This window comes from Carettochelys insculpta, chromosome 8 (genome assembly GCF_033958435.1).
Source record: "Carettochelys insculpta isolate YL-2023 chromosome 8, ASM3395843v1, whole genome shotgun sequence".
Lineage (NCBI taxonomy): Eukaryota > Metazoa > Chordata > Testudines > Carettochelyidae > Carettochelys > Carettochelys insculpta.
Genome location: NC_134144.1, coordinates 31,465,665 through 31,484,741, shown reverse-complemented (window position 1 = coordinate 31,484,741; position 19,077 = coordinate 31,465,665). Strand labels below are relative to the sequence as shown.

Sequence of the window (19,077 nt, the reverse complement as noted above, 5' to 3'; positions counted from 1 at the left end):
GGGGGGGGAAGCCCTGGGGGTGGAGGGCAGCCCTGGGGGGGGAGGGCCAGACACACTCCTCACTGGTGCTCTCCCATGTCCTTCCCCTGCAGGTCGTCCACGCCATCAACGCCCTGCTCCTCCACAGGCTCGTGCGGCTTCGGGACCCGAATGCCGCCATCGCGGGGTTTGCCACCCTGGGCTTCCCAAATTGCTTCGGGGCTCTGGATGGGACCCATATCCCCATCCGTGCCCCCGAGCACAGCGGAGGACGCTTCCTGAACAGGAAGGGCTACCATTCAGTGGTCCTCCAGGCCTTGGTGGACAGCCGGGGCCACTTCCTGGACATTTATGTTGGGTGGCCTGGCAGCACCCACGACGCCTGGGTGTTCAGGAATTCGGGCCTGTGCTGCTGGCTGGAGGCAGGGACCTACATCCCCCAGCAGGAGATCCCTGTGGGGGACACCAACATGCCCCTCTGAGTCGTTGCAGACGCGGCGTACCGCCTCCGGCCCTGGCTCATGCACCCTTAAACGGGCCATCTCTCAGCCAGCCAAGAGCGCTTCAACACACGCCTGAACCACACGCGCCAGGTGGTGGAGCGCACTTTTGGCCACCTCAAAGGGCGCTGGAGGTGTCTCCTCACCCACCTGGATGCAGGCTCCACCAACATCCCCCAGATTGTGGGCACGTGCAGCGCACTCCACAACCTGGTCGAGAGCAAGGGGGAGGCATTCTTTCAGGGCTGGGCTGACATGCAGCCACCCGCTGCCCCCAGTCGCCAGGTGGACCCCGAGGGGATCTGGGTCTGGGAAGCCCTGCGGGCCCATTTTGACCAGGCCGCGGGGTGAACACTGGCAGGCCCCCCACTGCCCCCCTCATCCTCCACAACACTCCCTGCCCCACGCCCACACGACAGAGCACCCAAGAGCACATCCCCCCCACTTTTCTTGCAAATAAAAATAGACCTGTTGGTTTTGAAACCAAAACAAAACAGTGCATTCTCTTATACTAAAATACTAACAATATATATATATATATACAGTGTAAGAACAAAAGGAGAGAACTATTTACATGGGGGGGCAGGTACCATAAAAGAACAGGGGTCTAACACAAACTATATACACAAATATTATATGATGGGGGATATGTACAAAGAGGGGGGGCATGTCCTGGGCCCCGCATGCCCTACTGTCTAGCACCCGGGGTTGGCAGGCGCGACCCTCGCCTCGGCCTCAGCCTTGGCCGAGGCTGGCTGGGGGCTGGGCGAACCGGCAGGTATGGCCGGCGGGTGTCAGCAGGCCCCAGGCCCCCCTCGGTGGAAGGCCCCGGGGTGGCGGACGGCGGTGGGACGGCAGTCGGAGCGGCGGGTGGAGTGGCGGGCAGGGTGGGCAGAGCGGCGGGCGCTATTCCCATCCCCTCATGGGGTTAGCGGCTTCGACGTCTCGCCGCCTAACGTCGATGTTAACATCGAAATAGCGCCCAACATGTGTAGCCGTGATGGGCGCTATTTTGAAGTTAGTGCTGCTACTTCGAAGTAGCATTCACGTGTAGACACGGCTATAGTGTCAACAGCTTTTAAGTACAGCTTCCCATGTAAATGAATTGGTTAATTTCAGAGTTGGGCTTAACAGCTCCTGGCATGGGCTACAGAGAATATTTCTAGCTGTTACCATTTGGTCCCAGATGCCTCAATATCTTAATGGAGTTCTGATTCTTAGTCCTTGCAGGGATGCACAATTATGACACTTACAAAGAACCAGTGTTCAGCCTTAAGAAAATGTTCAGCTGTCTGCAGATATCAGCGTGCAGAGATTTTGTAAAGGAGCAAGCTGAAATGGTGCATGAAATCAAATTCTTGGTAAATACTTTTATATTGTTAACTTCCTGGTCTGTCATGTAATTTTTCAGTAGAATAATTATTACTATGATAAGTGTACAGAATATTCCCATTGTACCGTCTTTTCTTGATATAGGAAGTTCAGATAAAAATGGCTTTTTTACAAGTAGTAACCACATTCTATTACAGGGCTTGTTCCAAGCTACAATTAATGCCATCTTCAACAAAACAAATTTGAATGTGTGCCAGAAGTTTATCTGCAGCTCACATCTCTGAAAGGACACAATATCATGTGTCCCATCCAACAGGCCATTTTCCAAAATCACAGTAATAACAATAATGATTAGTAATACATTTACATGAGAGCTAAGGAAGAAACGTGTATCTTTAACTCTTACCCCACTGGCAATTCCACAACTGCTAATCAAGTGAAAAATTTGGCGAATGTAGGGGACAGTCCTGCTGCCACCTCTGCGGCTATGAAAGGCCCCAGCTTCAACAGATCCAGTGCAGTTTCAGTGGATGTACATGCAGAAAGGGGACAGCCTACCTCCACTTGCACTCTCCCACTTTTCTCCACAGGGGAAAATTTGGATGGGACAAAGGAGAACCAGAGAGAATGGAGGTGGAACACCTCCACAGAGAAGAACAGCATCCTCAAAGGAACAGCAATATGATTATGTGATTAAATTTCCACACATTCACGCACTCCCCTCCACAAAAAAAGTATTTTTACATGAAACCAAAATGTTGTCTATTTGAACAGAAACACTTAAGGATTCAGACAAATATTTGAGAATTTACATTTGAGCAAAAAAAAAAAAAGATGCAAAAATACAAAAGCCACAGACATGTGGGCGGGTCTACACTTGCCCCCAACTTCTAAGGGGCCGTGTTAATCAGGATGATGGGAGATTATTAATGAAGTGCTGTATTGAATACACAGCACTTCATTTGGCAAATTCTCCCCCACAGCATCTTCGAAGTGTCATACTTCGAAGTGCCAGCATACATGTAGCCACAGGCACTTTGAAGTGCTGAGCTACTTCGAAATGCCTTTTTTCTCCAAAATTTTGCGGAGTAAAGGCACTTTGAAGTAGCACAGGCACTTCAAAGTGCCCGCAGCTACATGTATGCCAGCACTTAGAAGTTTGACACTTCGAAGTTGCTGCGGGAGAGAATTCACGTAATGAAGTGATGCATATTCACCGCAGCACTTCATTAGTAATCTCCTGTCACCCTGATTAACATGCCCCTTTAGAAGTTGGGGGCATGTATAGATAAGCCCATTGTGATTATTTGATGAAATGCATGCAGAAAGAAATAGGCTCTAAAATATGCACGTTAAAGAACTGGTTTATGGGTTGCTGGAACTGGTTCCATATATTAAGGATGCTTTCAGGCACTGCCAATAAGGAAAGACATTCAAATGATAATTTTAGCAATGAGTTTCAGGAAGATGATATAACATTTTTTTCCTCAGAGTAATTACATTGTATAGAAAAAGAAAACAGAGAACAAATGCTTCTCATCCTTCTTGATTTTTATAGCCACTCCAGAGCGGCAGTTTGCTTCTTAGTTAAATGATCCTATCATTACACAGGGACCAGGGTCTGAACAAAACAAAAACAAAAACAAAAACAAAAACAAACAGGCAGTAAAGACCATAACTACAACTGGCTCACTCTTCTTGTAGTCAATTTCATAAATAACTTGGTGTAAGGTAAATACCTTTCAAGTGGGCAAAAGAAATTATAAACAGATTATAAGGTTATTAAAGTCTATTTAACTAAAAATAAGAACTATTTATTGAAAAATATTCACTGTGCACTGCGGTACTTACATTTCTAAGCATTAGCTTCACCAGAATAAAAATAAACGTGATACCATTAATGTATTAGACCTCTAGAATTTCAAAGACCACTCACTGGTGATTCAATGTCTTCCAGCAGTAACACTGAGCAGCGTTCACACTTTAGCAGAGTCTGGGCTCGATGCATAATCTTCTTAACAATTTTCTCTAGGTCTGTCTGTTCCTCAAAGAGATCATTAACTACTTCCAGCAAAGCCTGCACAGGAAGACATGAAATTATTAGTTGGTTCTCAAAGCAACAATTAAATGATTTACTTGTAAAGATGTGCAATCTTTGTGGCTGATTCTGATCTCATTACACTGATGTAAATCTAAAGTAACTACACTGGCATCTTCAGTCAAGTAAAATTCTTACTGATTTCAGTATCAATTGAATCAAAGAGAGTTTTTCTTGAGTAAAAACTGAATAATCATGTCTGGGTTTGGCCCAAGACAGGGCACAATAGAACTCCACTGCAGTCTATGGGATTTTTTATCATTTATTTAAATAGATTTTTTGATTGGATCCACAAAGAAAGAGTTTCAAAATTTCATAGGAGTATTTAGCCCGCAGTGTTAGTAGGATATGGAAGAGTGTCTTTTAATAAGAAGGTCTGCATGTGCTGACCTACAGCTGAGCTGGCCAATATGTGTTTTAGAACAGTGGTGTACAACCTGTGGCTTGTGAGCCACGGGCAGCCCATCACCATAAGCTGCTGACAGCCCACCAGAGGTTGTTTACCTTGCATCTGCAGGCATGACTGCCCACAGCTCCCACGGGCCACGGTTCACTGTTCTGGCCAATGGGAGCTGTGGGAAGTGGTGCAGGCTGCAGGGACTTGCTGGCCACCTCTTCTCACAGCATCCATTGTCCAGGAATGGCAAACCATGGGCAATGGGAGCTGCTTGCAGCCATACCTGTGTATTCAAGGTCTGTCTGGCAGCCCACCAGCAGCTTACCCTGATGAGGCCTGTACAGCCGTGTGCCACAAGTTGTCCATCACTGTTTTAGAATATTATGATTCCTTTAATAATAATCCAATCGTCCTGTTATATTCTCAAGACAAGATGTAAATATTTTACATTAGGCAGTCACACTGATCCTGACTTTAAAATCAGCTTCCACAAACCCTTATACATGTGAATGAACCCTTTTTTTCGATTAAAAATAGATATATGAAAAATTAAAAATGTAAGAGCAATGAAAAGTTACCAGACATGCAAAAACATTCCATATGAATGTTCTCCACTGAAGATAAGGAGGTATTGGAAGGTGATCTTCAGACTGAGAAAAAGCAGTAGGCTGAAGCCTCCTCTGGTGAAGTTAGGCGTCACTCCATTGAAGTCATGGTGCACTGATTTACACTAGGGGTACGTCTACGCTAGCCAGCTACTTTGAAGTAGCTGGCACAACGTCGAAATAGCACACGTCGCATCTACATGTGCCGTGCACTACTTCGACGTTGAAATCGACATTAGACGGCAAGACATCAAAATCGCTATTCCTATCCGAAGATGGGAATAGCGCCCTACTTCGATGTTCAACGTCAAAGTAGGGCGTGTATAGACGATCCACGTTCCGCTACTTCGAAATAGCAGGGTCCTCCAGGGCGGCAATCAGCTGAGGGGTTGAGACGCTCTGTCCAGCCCCTGCAGGGCTCTATGGTCCCCGCATGCAGCAGCCCTTAAAGCAACACGGACCCAGATCTCCTGTGGCAGGAAGCTGAGAGGGTGTAGGCAGGAGCACATGCACGCGCTAGCCCTGCGTGCCCTCGAGAGGCCCCAAACCATCCACCCAGCGCCACAGCACCTCCCACAGCCAAACGGGGGGGCCAAAAAGAGGTGGGGCCCCTTCTGGTCAGAGGCCGAGCTCTGAGACCTGCTGGGGCTCTGGGGTGAGGAGGAGGTGCTCCATGTGATGGGGAACAAGCGGCAGAACGTAGAAGCGTTCATTTGACTGGCCGAGGGCCTGGCCGCCCAGGGTCACCCTGCCCACACTCCAGATCACATCTGGAGCAAGGTGAAGAAGTTGTGGCAGGGTTACACCGGGGCCTGGGACTTGGCCAGCCGGTCTGGGGCTGCCCCCGCCACTTGCTGGGACACCTCCTCCCCCCTGGCCACCCTTGACACCACGGCTGACGAGTCCAGCCCGAAGGCCAGCCCTGCACTCCGGGGCCCACCCGAGGAGCCACCCCTCTGGATGGTTGAGGAGGGGTCCAGCAGCGAGGAGAGGGGCTCCTCACAGACCCCCCCTCCTGGAGCACCAGCCAGGCATCTGCCCACCAGGGTTCTCCCAACCACGGCAGTGGATGGTCAGGTATGTACACCACAGGGCACACAACCCTGGGCCACAGCGCAGGTGCAACAGACATGACCGGGAGCCCCACACACCCTCAATGGACCCCGAACCGCAACTGCCCAGCCACAGCACGGTTCCAGGACGGCTACATGGCCATCAGCGCCCGTCAGCACCCACACTCATGGACAGCACTGTGCCCTAACCCCGGCGGCAGAGGAACCATGCAAGGGGGACACCCAACAGAGACACCACACCCATCGACAGGGATGGAGACCCAGAACCCAAGGGGGCAGGGGAATGGGCCACGGCACAGTATTAACAGCCTTCCCCTCCCTCTCTCCCTCTCCACAGCTGCACCATCCAAGGCCCCAGGCAGCCAGGCACCCTCCGTGGTCCCTGAGAGTCCACCAGAGGTCAGCCACCGCCAGTGCCTGGGGACACCTCCAAGGCCAGTGGGACGAGCACACCACCACCAGACCCAGAGGATGGCCCCCGTGGACCCCCAGCTCCTGGAAGCTCTCTGGCGGCAGGCACAGGTAGCCAAGGAGAGACTCCACTTCGACCAGGTGGAGTCCACCCAGCGCTGGGCAGTGTGGCAGAAGTTCATGGGCATATTCCAGGATATAGCCAGGTCAATCCGGGAGGCTGTCGCCCGGCTCCCGCTCCCAGCTGCCCTCCCGCCGCCCTCCCCGCCACTCCACCCAATGCCCCCCCACCGTCCCACCTGCTGCGCCGCCAGCCTTGCTGCCTGCCGCCTCATCTGCTGCACCACCTGCCAGCCCCCCAGGACCGGAGCCCACTGGGGCTGAAGACCAGCCAGTGAAGGCATCCCGGTCATACCTGCCAGTCCTCCCGGCCCCCTGCTGGCCACGCTGGGGACCGCAGACAAGGGGAGTGGGCCGCAATCTATACCCGCCAGGGGTCATGCCCCTCTATGCCCACCCATAAAAAAAAGGGAAGAAGGATTCTTTTGAAGATGGGGTTTACTTTTGAAAGAGCAGTATCTACACTGGCTTTTTTCTTTCGAAAGAAGCTCTTTTGAAATAAGAAGATGCAAATGAGGTGCCAGATATGCAAACCTGCACCTCATTTGCATTTTCAGTTCCCCTCATTTGTATACCTCTTTCGAAAGAGGAATGTGAGTGTAGACACAACCATAGTGTTTGAATTCTTTTTCTTCATTATGATGTTTAAAGAGGTGTGAAATGAATTTTGTTTTGTGTTTGCTGGTTTTTCACCCTAGAGATAGCAGGAATATCAGGCCTCGCCTTCCCTGTTTTTGTGGAAGGGACTTAAGGTCTAAAGCAGAAACTTCTCAGCCCTTATTTCAGGGGAAGAGGATGTTAAATCTTTCTCAAAGGGGCAGATTTTGGTTACACTTAGGCTATGCTTACACTAGGCCCCGCCTTTCGAAGGGGGGATGCTAACGAGATACTTTGGTATATGCTAATGAGGCACTGCCATGAATATGCGAAGAAAGGCAGGGGCTAGTGTAGACATAGCCTTAGGGTTGGTCCACACACAGCTTGAGCTCCGACAGTTTAGAACTTAATGTGGTGAAATCAGTGTAACCTTTTTTGTGGGTTCTTTACCAGTTTAAGGTAAACCAAAATCTCCACATCAAAGGCCTGCATTTGTGCTCAAATTGTGGGTAGGTAAGGTCTTATTAGCATTTTGCTCCGTGGCTATCTCTACACTGCAGTAGTGCACTGGTCCAAGCCAGCCAAGTCAATCTCAAAGAACGTGGTCTCTCGGGCTGTTTCTGTGCTGTGTAGTCTTTTTGCCTTGGGGTGGAGCCAGAACTTTGAGACCATGTTGTAAAACAAGAAACACATTAATTTAAAAAAATTAATTACACAAATTTAGAAAAGCTGTCAGGCCTTTTTCATACTGCATGAGATGGCAAAAAAAGTACGAACACAATACAGGTTGAACCTCTTTCTAGTCTGTCAGCCTCTGGAAACAGCTGGTACTGAACAAGAGAATTTGCTAGACCATGGAAGGTCAATATTGTCTAGTAGTATTACCAATACTGCCATTCCTTACTGGATTCTTAGAAGACAGTTAGGCTATGGTTACACTACAGCGCTGTGTCAATAGAAGTCACTGTTGGGAGAGATTTCCAGGACAAAACTTCCGTTGACAGAGTGCAGCCACAGGAAAAGCCAATCCGAAGAGAGCTCAGCTCTGTTGACAAAGCAGCCAGGTTGCCTGGCTGCCCTCTCGATAACACAGCCACCTCGCCACACAGGGCTGCCCTTTGTTGCGGATGCTGCTGGCAAAAGTACTGTATTTTGTCCAGATACTTTTGACAAAATGCATTTTGTGCGTGCACACTCCACAAGTTTTATAGACAAAACTGGGGTTTTGCTGGCAAAACTTGCTAGTGTAACCATAGCCATAGGCTAAATAACAGCTAAATAACAGCACAGAACACTAACGGCTGTAAACAAACTTTATGGGACTGGGAGGAAACTTGGCCAAACCCATGATAAGTGGTCATCTGGCTAACTAAAATCATGCTGGATTACAGATGTTGCCTGAAAAGAGAGTGCCAGATTCAGTCTGTAGTTCTTTCCTTCACAAAATTTACTACTTAATTTATATTTGTGCCTTAAGATGAAATCTGACAGATAAAAGCCCTTATTTAAATTTACAGATTAACTAAGAGCTGAAAATAATTTTAGATATAGTTTCTTGTTCTCTTTTAAATATAATGGGCCAAATTCACCTTTGGTTGAAAATGCCCCTGGATGACTTATTAGTGGGGATACTGTAGCTCAGTGGTTTGAGCATTAGCCTTGTATTGTAAACCTACCCTTGGGGGCTCAATCTTCGAGAAGGCTATTTATGGATCTAAGACAAATAGATTTAAAAAAGTCTGTCAGGGATGGTGAGTGGGCAGGCGACTGGACTCAATGCCCTCTCAAGGTCCCTTCCAGCTCTCTGAGATATACATATATAAACTAAACCCTGTATACAATGGAAACCACTTCAAGCCCAGAGGTACAACAGCACTCTCAGAATGCCTAGTACCAGCACATATGAATAAACTGCTGTCACTAAAGTTACAATAGAGATGAGTTTGTCCAGTTATTTTACAGCACTGGCATTAAAGTGTTTCCATATCACTAAATATATAAAAGAGAATCAGTAGTCTGAGCCCTGCTAATAAGGAAACTCAATCCAAAAGGTGAGCAAAAAGCTTGATTTGCATAGATTACAATCTAAACCATACAAGCTTCTCTGCAATGGCTGATTCAGGATTTGCTGTTTTGCCAAATCAAATTAAAGTCTATATCTAAAAGATTAATTTAATTATTTCAGTTTAATTGAATCCCATCTAAAAACAATAAAACAGTTCAAACTGACAACCAGGATGATATGAAAATGAGGTTGTTTGAGTGTCTCTGTATATTTTGTCAAGCAACTTCCACAAAACTGTGCTTCAGATAACACATACAACCACAACTGGGATGACAGGCCCCAAATTTGAGTCAATTTAAAATGGATATAATAAGGAATGCCTCAGGGAAAATAAACAAGCACTCAAACATAATCTGTCAAGAAATTTTAAAATCACTCGTGTGTAAAACAGCAGCTGTACAAAGCAATTAATTCTTTGTTCTGTGCTCTTTTACTGTAACTCCAGAGTGGCACTGGCACTGAACACAGATCACCATAGAGGTGCCAAATGGCAATGAATTATGTTAATTTTTACTTGAGATTGAAATAGTGATAGAGAAAGGGAAAGGTCTAGCTTTCCAGGACTATTCCCTAAAACGCTCAATTCCCTGAAATCAACATAACCTCATCAAGAGTGAGGTGGGGAAGCATCTGGGGAGAGAAGGAAGTATTCAAGAGCCCTGAAAAAATTACTTTAATCCTTTCTGTTTAAAACTACCCATCTGGCTAAGGAGATTAAAACGAGGCTTCCTCCAGAGTCCATTAGCAACACTTCAAGGGTGTCCCGTCAGAGTGACATGATGATTTCAGATGTTTTATTTTATTTTATGACCTCTTTCTTTGTGGCCACAACTTCATCAGAAATGTCAACGTGTTTCTATAAAAGGGAAACTTCATCACCTGTTTTAATCCCAAGAGAAAATGATTATATGCCAGATGATTCGGCTTCCATCAGCTCAAATCTCAAAACTGAAGACTAGATTTTTTGCCAATAATAAAGCTTCACAGAGCAAACAAGAGCTCTTGGCAATGCCTCCTCCATCTCTCCTATGTCGGTTTAGACAGCATCAAAGAATTAATTGCACGTAGCTCAATCCCTGGTCAGCTTCTGTCAGCATGCGGTTAAAAAACTGCCATAAAAATGTCTCCTTCTCCCCCTCTCACCCAAAATTTCAGTGGTCCATATTAGACCTGCACATGGGGTAAAAGACTTAAAGACCAACAATGTTGAGCTCTAAACCACTGGAAAAGGGAGACACTGAAGTTCCCAAGGAGGCATAAAGCAGATGTATATGGTCCTGGTAGATACCAAGATACTTATGATTACATTATACAGTATACAAAAACTAAGATGATAATAGCTAGAGGTTTTTAACACCTGTTCAATATAATCTCTCTCTCCCTATAAAGCACAATTAGTTGGCTCAATTCAAATTCATGAGAGTATTGAACAAACGGAGTTTAGCTTCACAGCAGGAGAGATTAAAAGAAACAAAACAAATTCTCTCAGACATTTCTATGATTTTTTCTGAAAAATATGTGGTATGCACAGAATACATAACTGTGCGATTTAAAGGTTGGGGTTATACTTTTTTGGGGAACCCTGCATAATTAACTCCTACCTTCACCAATCATAAGTAATGCACCCACCTATGGATGTGCTGGTAAAATCCCTAGCATGCATCCTATCTTGCTTACTCACTTGCCAAGATAAATATCCACCATACTTTGCAGACAAGTATTACAAATCCAGGATGCTTAAGGACTGATATTTCTTGCATTTTTATAATATCTGAATTTGTGGAAACATAACTGGCTCTATTCTCCCCCTTGTGCTCTAAACATACCTATCTCAGCACAGAAAACTTGAAACTGGACCTCAGGAAACAAACATTTTTCATCAAAAGCAAACTCATCTAATACTGTCTGAAGTTTGAGTCTTCAAGGATAGTCATTACCCATTTTAAAGGCTTTTTCTGGATTATTTTGAAATAAAATATCATTGGTTCCTTAAAACTGTCTGTTCTTGAATTTCAAGGAAGCAGAGACGTGACATTGTTTGGAGCTTTCCATATCACTGCTTTCTACTTACTCTGCTTCTGTCATACTCCTTCCTTGAAGCAGCAAATAGCTGGGCATTAGATATCGCAATTCCACAAAATGGGAGGTACATCTGCATCACCTGTTAAAAAGAGAAATTTTAGGTCATTAGGAAATACTATTGAGTGCAAGCGTCCACATTATTTAGCAATGAGGACTTTTGGCAACTCCCAGGAAGTGCTCGGTATCTCTGAATTCTTCCATTTTAGAACTAAAAACAGAGCAAATTATTTGTGAATTGTCCCCAGATATTAGAGGGGAGGAAGAATCATTCCAAACAAATCTGTCCTCATGTGCAGACTGTATCAAAAAATTTAATGCTCCAGAGTGTCCTCAAGTCAAACAAATTCTTCTCTTTTGGAATTGCCTCTGTCATGGTAAGCCCTCACCTTCATCCCTTTAACACACAACATCTGAAGATGACAAGCTTATCAGAGAGTTACTCTCCTAGGCTATGGCCACATAGCCAAGTTATTTCAAGATAACAGATGTTATTCTGAAATAACATTGCTGTCATCTTCACTACGCGCTCATTATTTTGAAATAAATTTGAAATAGTGGGTGTGATATTTCAAAATCAATAAACCTCATTGCAGGAGCACTAGTGCCTATTTCGAAATAACTATTTCAAAATACTTGCTGTTAAAACACAGGGGCCGTGTCTACACTAGCCCCAAACTTTGAAATGGCCACGCAAATGGCCATTTCGAAGTTTACTAATGAAGCGCTGAAATGCATATTCAGCGCTTCATTAGCAAGCGGGCGGCTGCGGCACTTCAAAATTGACACGCCTCGCCGCCACGCGGCTCGTCCTGACGGGGCTCCTTTTCAAAAGGACCCCAACTACTTCGAAGTCCCCTTATTCCCATCAGCTCATGGGAATAAGGGGACTTCGAAGTAGGAGGGGTCCTTTCGAAAAGGAGCACCGCTGGGACGAGATGCGCGGCGGCGAGACATGTCAATTTCGAAGTGCCGCAGCTGCCCGCATGCTAATGAAGCGCTGAATATGTATTTCAGCGCTTCATTAGTAAACTTTGAAAAGGCCGTTTGCATGGCCATTTCGAAGTTTTGGGCTAGTGTAGACATGGCCAAAGTGTCCACTGATTAGACCGATTCATGTATTTCAAATGTACAAATCCTCTAGCCAAAATCTTCAGTAACTGTAAAGTTCAGATTTTGTGCATTAAGCTCACATGAGGTAATGTGACCTCATGATATCAACAAGAAAATTAAAAATGTAAGAATATTGGCATTTTCAATCTAGAAATTAGCAACAACAGGTACAACATTGGTGTTTCTGGCTAGTTCTGGCCCAGTCCTGTGAAATACTCAGCACCTTTTATGAGATGCTATGAGTCCTCAACTTCTGCCAAAGCCCATCAGAGTTCAGGCCACTTAAACCTTTACCAGGACAAAGTCCTCTGGGTCTGAAAATGGTGCTGAAGGAGAGGAAAAAGACAATCAGATGAACTAGAGGGATGCTGGAAGAAATGATGGCTAAACAGAAAACAATCCGTATATCTTGATAACCTTGAAAGGAATAATTGATGAGACAAATACAGAAATAAACATCACAGTCAAGAGAATAGTTTGGTTTTCTATATCCAGTCAGACATGCATGTAAGAGGCATAATGTTTATCTTCTTTACACAGCAAATCTTGGAGACCTACATGAGCTTCAATCACTTATTAGTAACAGCTGCCCCAAAACAGATGGAAGCAACAGGTCCAGTTATATTTACAAAACAGTTGATGCTTAACCGCGTTGGCATTACGCCAAGAACAACCTTTTGTGAAGTTGTCGACTGAGCAAAGTGAGACATAGCTCTCAACCCAATGCCATTTCTCTGTTTGTAAAGACGATATTGCTCAATCCCAAAGTTACAAGGAACAACCTAGTAATCAATGGGAAGAACCATATGGATTTGAGTGATACTTCCCTTACCATTGTCTTGCTCTCACCTGTACAATCTCTTGGTATTGCTGTACCAGATACCTAGAGGTCACAGAGCTTGCTTATACACACCAGATGTGTTCATCTGAGGATTTATTAGTGCCCTACCAACTACGGCAAAGGTTCATTTAAATACGGCATTTTACACAATGCCATGTAGGGGCTGAAGATCACACTCCAATTTAGTATTCTATTATATCTGACTTTTGTACAAAGACAAGAAATCCGAAAGTACGTCTGAAAACATGGACTTGCTCTGGTGTGTGTAAGTTATACAACAGTGATGTCTTCATTTTCTGGCTTTTTCACCTTTATCATTAGCTACGTCTACACGTGTATGCTACATCGAAATACCTTATTTCGATGTAGCGAAATCGAAATAAGCTATTTCGATGAATAGCATCTACACGTCTTCCAGGGCTGGTGCCGTCGACATTCAACTTCAACGTTGGGCAGCACCACATCAAAGTAGGCGCTGCAGGGGAGCGTCTACACACCAAAGCGGCCCACATCAAAATAAGGGTGCCAGGAACAGCTGCAGACAGGGTCACAGGGCGGACTAGCACTTCCCGGGCAACAGCTAACCACTCCCTTAAAGGGCCCCTCCCAAACACACTTGCACTAAACAGCACAAGATCCACAGAGCCGACAACTTGTTGCAGACCCTGAGCATGCAGCATGGATCCCCAGCTGCAGCAGCAGCAGCCAGAAGCCCTGGGCTAAGGGCTGCTGCACACGGTGACCACAGAGCCCCGCAGGGGCTGGAGAGAGCGTCTCTCAACCCCTCAGCTGATGGCCGCCATGGCGGACCCCACTATTTCGATGTTGCGGGACGCGGATTGGCTACATGTGCCCTACTTCGATGTTCAACATCGAAGTAGGGTGCTATTCCCATCTCCTGATGGGGATAGCGACTTCGACATCTCGCCGCCTTACATTGATTTCAACTTTGAAATAGCGCTCGCCACGTGTAGACGTGGCAGGCGCTATTTCGAAGTGGGCGCGGCTACTTCGAAGTAGCCGGCACGTGTAGACGCGGCTCCTGTGTTCTCGTGCTTACTACAACCAGCAACCGGGGAGAAACACACATAAACATTTTTCTTTCTCAAAGACTTTATTTTTGCTCTTTATTATGGTGGTTCTCATTAAATTAAATTGATGAGTTTTAGACAGAAAGTATGTTTGCTTAGTCCATGAGAAGGCAACAATTGCTTTAATCTTCAAAAGTGTCACATTTAACATGCTTTTCTTACATTAAAAATCTAGGTTGGCAGGTTTGAATGCTCATGATCAGGAGGAAAGGCCATTCAAAATTAAAAGTAAACACACAGAACTGTAATGTATGATAGTGCCAAAAAGACCAAAGGGAGTGTGGTTACGCAGGTGCACAACCTCCCAATGACAGAGGGGAGGCTTGTTATGCCTAGGGAAGGGAGCTCATAAGGGACAACCTGCAACAGAAAGGGGAAGTGAAGACTGCCTTACCTCAGGCAGCAGAAAAAGCTCACAGTTAGGGAGACACCAACAAGCCTAACTGTTTCAGAAGCTGTATGACCCAGCCTCAGAGCACTATGCCCCACATGGAAAGGCTGGAGGCAGACCCTTCTCTTTATTTTCCCACAGAAACTTCTCTGCTATAAGGGAAGAAAGAGAGGACTTTTCTTTTCTTTGCTCCAAGCACCCTTTGGCTACGTCTACATGTGCCCCAAACTTCGAAATGGCCATTTGCATGGCCATTTCGAAGTTTACTAATGAAGCGCGGAAATGCATATTCAGCGCTTCATTAGCATGCGGGCGGCAGCCGTGCTTCGAAATTGATGCTTCTTGCCGCCGCGCGGCGCGTCCCGACGGGGCTCCTTTTCGAAAGGACGCCGCCTACTTCAAAGTCCCCTTATTCCCATCAGCTCATGGGAGCACGTGTAGACATGGCCTTTAGGTGTCTTCCACAGTGGTGAGAGAAAAGCCATAGAAGAACCTATATAACTTTTAGAATCTGTTTGGCCCCTAGTCAGGCACCTATTAGATCCAGGAGCAGAACTTCTAGACCAAGGTTTTCAGACACCTTAGTGATGAGAAAGGTGTAAGAAGGCACTTAATATATTTTTGAGCATGACAAAAATGGGTGATTGAAGCAGTGTGGTAAAAACGGAGGGGCAAAAGCAGCCTTAGGGAGACAACACAAACCCATGGCTAATCAGAACAGGCCTGCTGGAATCAATCAGAGCAAAGATAGAAGATACAAGGCAGCCAATCATAGCAAGACTAGGCCCCATAAAAGAGACTGCAGAGCTGAGAGGAGCTCAGTCTAACTGTGACCAGCAAGAGTAAAGGACTGGCTCCCTGCAAAAGTAGCTGCAATTTGGGCAAGCTTAGGGGAGCAGAGCAAGTCCTCTAGCCTGATATCTCCCAGGCTTATAAGCCTTTGAAATTTCATCAGCTAGAAAATCGATGACTACTGTTTCAGATTTCATAGAGGAATTTTGCTGGGTTAGGATGTTAGGATAAAAAGATAAAAAAGCCATAAATTCTAACCTAGAATCTAGGTCCCTGACCAAAAAGGACTGAGAAGGTGCAAGAACTATGGGAAGTGACCCAGTGACGTAGTAGTAGATAGTAGAAGGGAGAAGAGGGCAGTATATGAAAGCTAGAGGGTCCCTGGATTGGGACCCAGAATGGTAAGTGGGCCTAGGTTCCCTCCCTCCCTCTTGCAGTACACACTTCACATCAGAGCATGGCAAATACACACTGTGGCTTGCCCCTGAGGTCAGGGGGCTAAATTTAGAGGCTGCAGTTGGTTTGAATGTAAGTGCAGAGACTGCAGAAGGACTGGTGATTCCCCCCCGAAGGGAGGAGAATGGAGTTGGGGACACTGGCGGAGGACCATGTCCTGAAACAGATACCACGGTCCAGGGACCAACACTGGTTCAGCTTAGATGATGGAGACAGCAGAGTAGACAACAGGTGAGTGACCAGATGGAGGTGGTGCACTCAATAACTGGACTGAGCTAATTCCTAAGCTGACCAGCAGGAGGAGCTATGGTGGTGATTCCCATCCCATCACAGTGATAAAAAGCACAAATGACCATCTGCTGAGATGGACACCCACTCAGCAGGCCTTATTCCCCACAGCTGTGCGCCGTTTGTATAATCATCTGCACCTCTGAAAAGCTGACATACAAAATGCTCAGAAAATTGGTGCTTTACACCCACTTTGCACAACTATAGATGACAACACACGATGCAGTGCAATGATATTGAAAACTTTACAAAAAAGAATATGAGTGAGTAAAAATTAATTGATCATTCAGTATCACATAGAGAAAAGCCACCGGTGTTTTAAAGCAATCATTCCACTTTTTAAAAGAGCATTAAGCAAAACAAAAATGGGCTGCAACTCCTGTTTTGTTTCTAAGCCAAACAGATACTGCTGCTTAAATGTCTCTGGCAAAACTGTAATAAAGTAACTGATGCATCACTAATAGTTACTGACATTTTTAAAAGGTTCGTCCATTGCAAAATCACGGAATGGAGTAGAATTCCCTGATTATATTTTGGCTTCAAATAAGTAAATTAAATATGCATTAACAACTGCAATATCAAAACACCTGTTTTCAGGGGCATTTTGTGATGCTTTAACAGAAAGTAGACATCCAGGAATACCATTACACAACCTAAGCACTCTGACAATTGGTCATATAAAAATATCCAATGGTGTGCTGATTGCTAGTGTAAATTTTAGCCAATTATTGAGAGGACTTGATAGTATACTAGATTCTTCAGCGGCATTGTCCCAAAAAGAGAATGTAATTGAATAGTTAAAGATACGTCACCATGAATCTGGATGCTTTTGTCACGGATGCATAAATAATAAAAGATCCTCTTGCACGTGAACATAAAGGAATATTGCATCCTGCTTTGCCAAAAGCTGTTTAAATTGTAATGCATTCTAATTACTGAAAAGACTTTTCCTTGGAAGTTGTAACCAACCAGGCTCGGGTTCCCCAGAAACGAGGCTGCACCCAGAAGGCGAGTGCTATATTTGGTTTATTGAAAGTGTGACACCCACGACGGGAGCCCCAGAAACGCCGCAGTCACCAGTGGGGGAAAACCTGACGCGTCGGAGCTTCGCTCGGGAGAGAGGCTCTGTATCGGGCTTCCTAACACTAACTAATAAAGCTTAAACTCATTTACATAAGATTGCTTAAAATTGCCTATGCACTACTCTTACTATCTCTTGTGGCCTACTGCCAGTGTAGCCTTGAAGTTTTGGCAATCGTACTTTGTTTTGCAGCTGTTCGCCTTGGCAGGATTATTTGTTTTGCAGCTGTTTGCCTTGCACAGACTGGTCTGTTTGGAATTCTCCTGAGGGTTCACAGGGGAGTCGGACTGCACTCTCCACGGTCACAATGTCTTCTCACGCCCTACAGAAGTATCCTGTTTACAACAAACAGCACTGAACATTTCAGAAATGTCACAATCAACCATTTTTGACATCTGAATTTTCCAGCATGAAGTGATGATCCAACAACCAAAATATTGAGCTGTGGCATTACTAAGTAAAGGAGGTAGGAAAAGCAGACTGAAGAGTATAGAGAAGTCTTGTGCTTTTTTATAGATATGTTGTCAAAAGCAGCAATGATGGGAAAGAACACAAAGATAAAGGACAAGTTCATTTTAATTTGCTTCATTGTGGCATGGGAACATTTTAAGATAGACTTGTTTTCCTGTGTTCTCTCTGCTGTCTCTTCTGCGCTACAAAACAGGCTGAGGAAAAATAACTGTCAGTCTGGGTCTGTGAATGTTTTATTAACCACTAAGTTTTTATTGCACAAGAAACTCTATCAGCTTATATCTGACATTACAACTCTTAAAGGAGCTGTGGCTAATAAGTCCAAAGCTTCAGTAAGGAAAATATATTCTGTTTATGCTGAAGGTGCATAACTATGCTCTTACAGTCATGCCAATGGGGTCACTATCAGCGTGAAATTCATGGGAAAAATTCAGTTTATTATATAAACCATTCCACAGCAGTTGAAGTATCCTTGATAGATACAATCACTAATCCAAGGCACAATTAGCAAGCATTTTTTCAATTTGGAGCAGTACTAGCAACATGAAAGGCAATTCTTTATGTGGGTAATTTCTTACTCTATTTAATTTGCACTACATGACTAGGAGATGCACTGCAAATGCTTGAACTGTATACATTGTTAAGGAAGGACATAAATACACGATTAAAATGTAAGGACACAAGTTTACAAAATGTACTTTGCAAGTTTATTTTTGCAACTGTAGCTTGGTTTTAATGTATATGTATTATGTCACAGCTCAGTGGCACCAGTAAATGTGTGACAGCATAGTTTGTAAAAAGAATGTAGTCTCAGAAATAAAATGACCTAGCTAATCTGCTGGGAGGTGGAGCTATCAAGCTTTCTCTTTCACCAACAAGAGCTGGTGAAATAATAAATACTACCCTACTCACCTTGTCTCTTTAATATGCTGGGACTAGCATGGTTACAAAACTCCGAATATGTTTTTTTACTCATGCTGACTTGCATGCTCAAAACACAGATTCATTGATGTCATTCAAATATTTCTTACATTCCTAAACACAGATTGGATACATAAATATTTTATTAAGGTCAAGAAGCTACAGACCAAAATCAATTGCAATATGGTTAAGTATGAACACTCACCCAAATCACATTACATTCTACCATCTGTACAGTGTCTGGCAAGTCTTATACCCAGGTCTCTAATCAAATCAAACCATAGCAGCAGTTTGCATTTCAAAGAAACATTTGCCAAAACCAGAGGTTTTTTCCAAGCTAATACAGGACTGAACCTCAATATTCTGTGAGCATTCT

General features: G+C 44.8%; 1 protein-coding gene across 4 annotated transcripts in view; it reads right to left on the bottom strand.

Annotated features, from left to right (window-relative positions):
* PDE11A (phosphodiesterase 11A) overlaps window positions 1–19,077 on the bottom strand; it is a 245,113-nt gene that overhangs the window by 136,855 nt on the left and 89,181 nt on the right. For 3 of the 4 annotated variants that reach the window (XM_075000771.1, XM_075000768.1, XM_075000770.1), the window contains 2 exons: window positions 11,249–11,338; window positions 3,748–3,888 (listed from right to left, as the gene is read on the bottom strand). In XM_075000771.1, the coding sequence (XP_074856872.1) occupies window positions 3,748–3,888; window positions 11,249–11,338 (231 nt within the window). Of the gene's footprint in view, window positions 1–3,747; window positions 3,889–11,248; window positions 11,339–17,040; window positions 17,148–19,077 lie in introns of those variants that run through there. The other variant, XM_075000769.1, reaches the window with a different exon arrangement.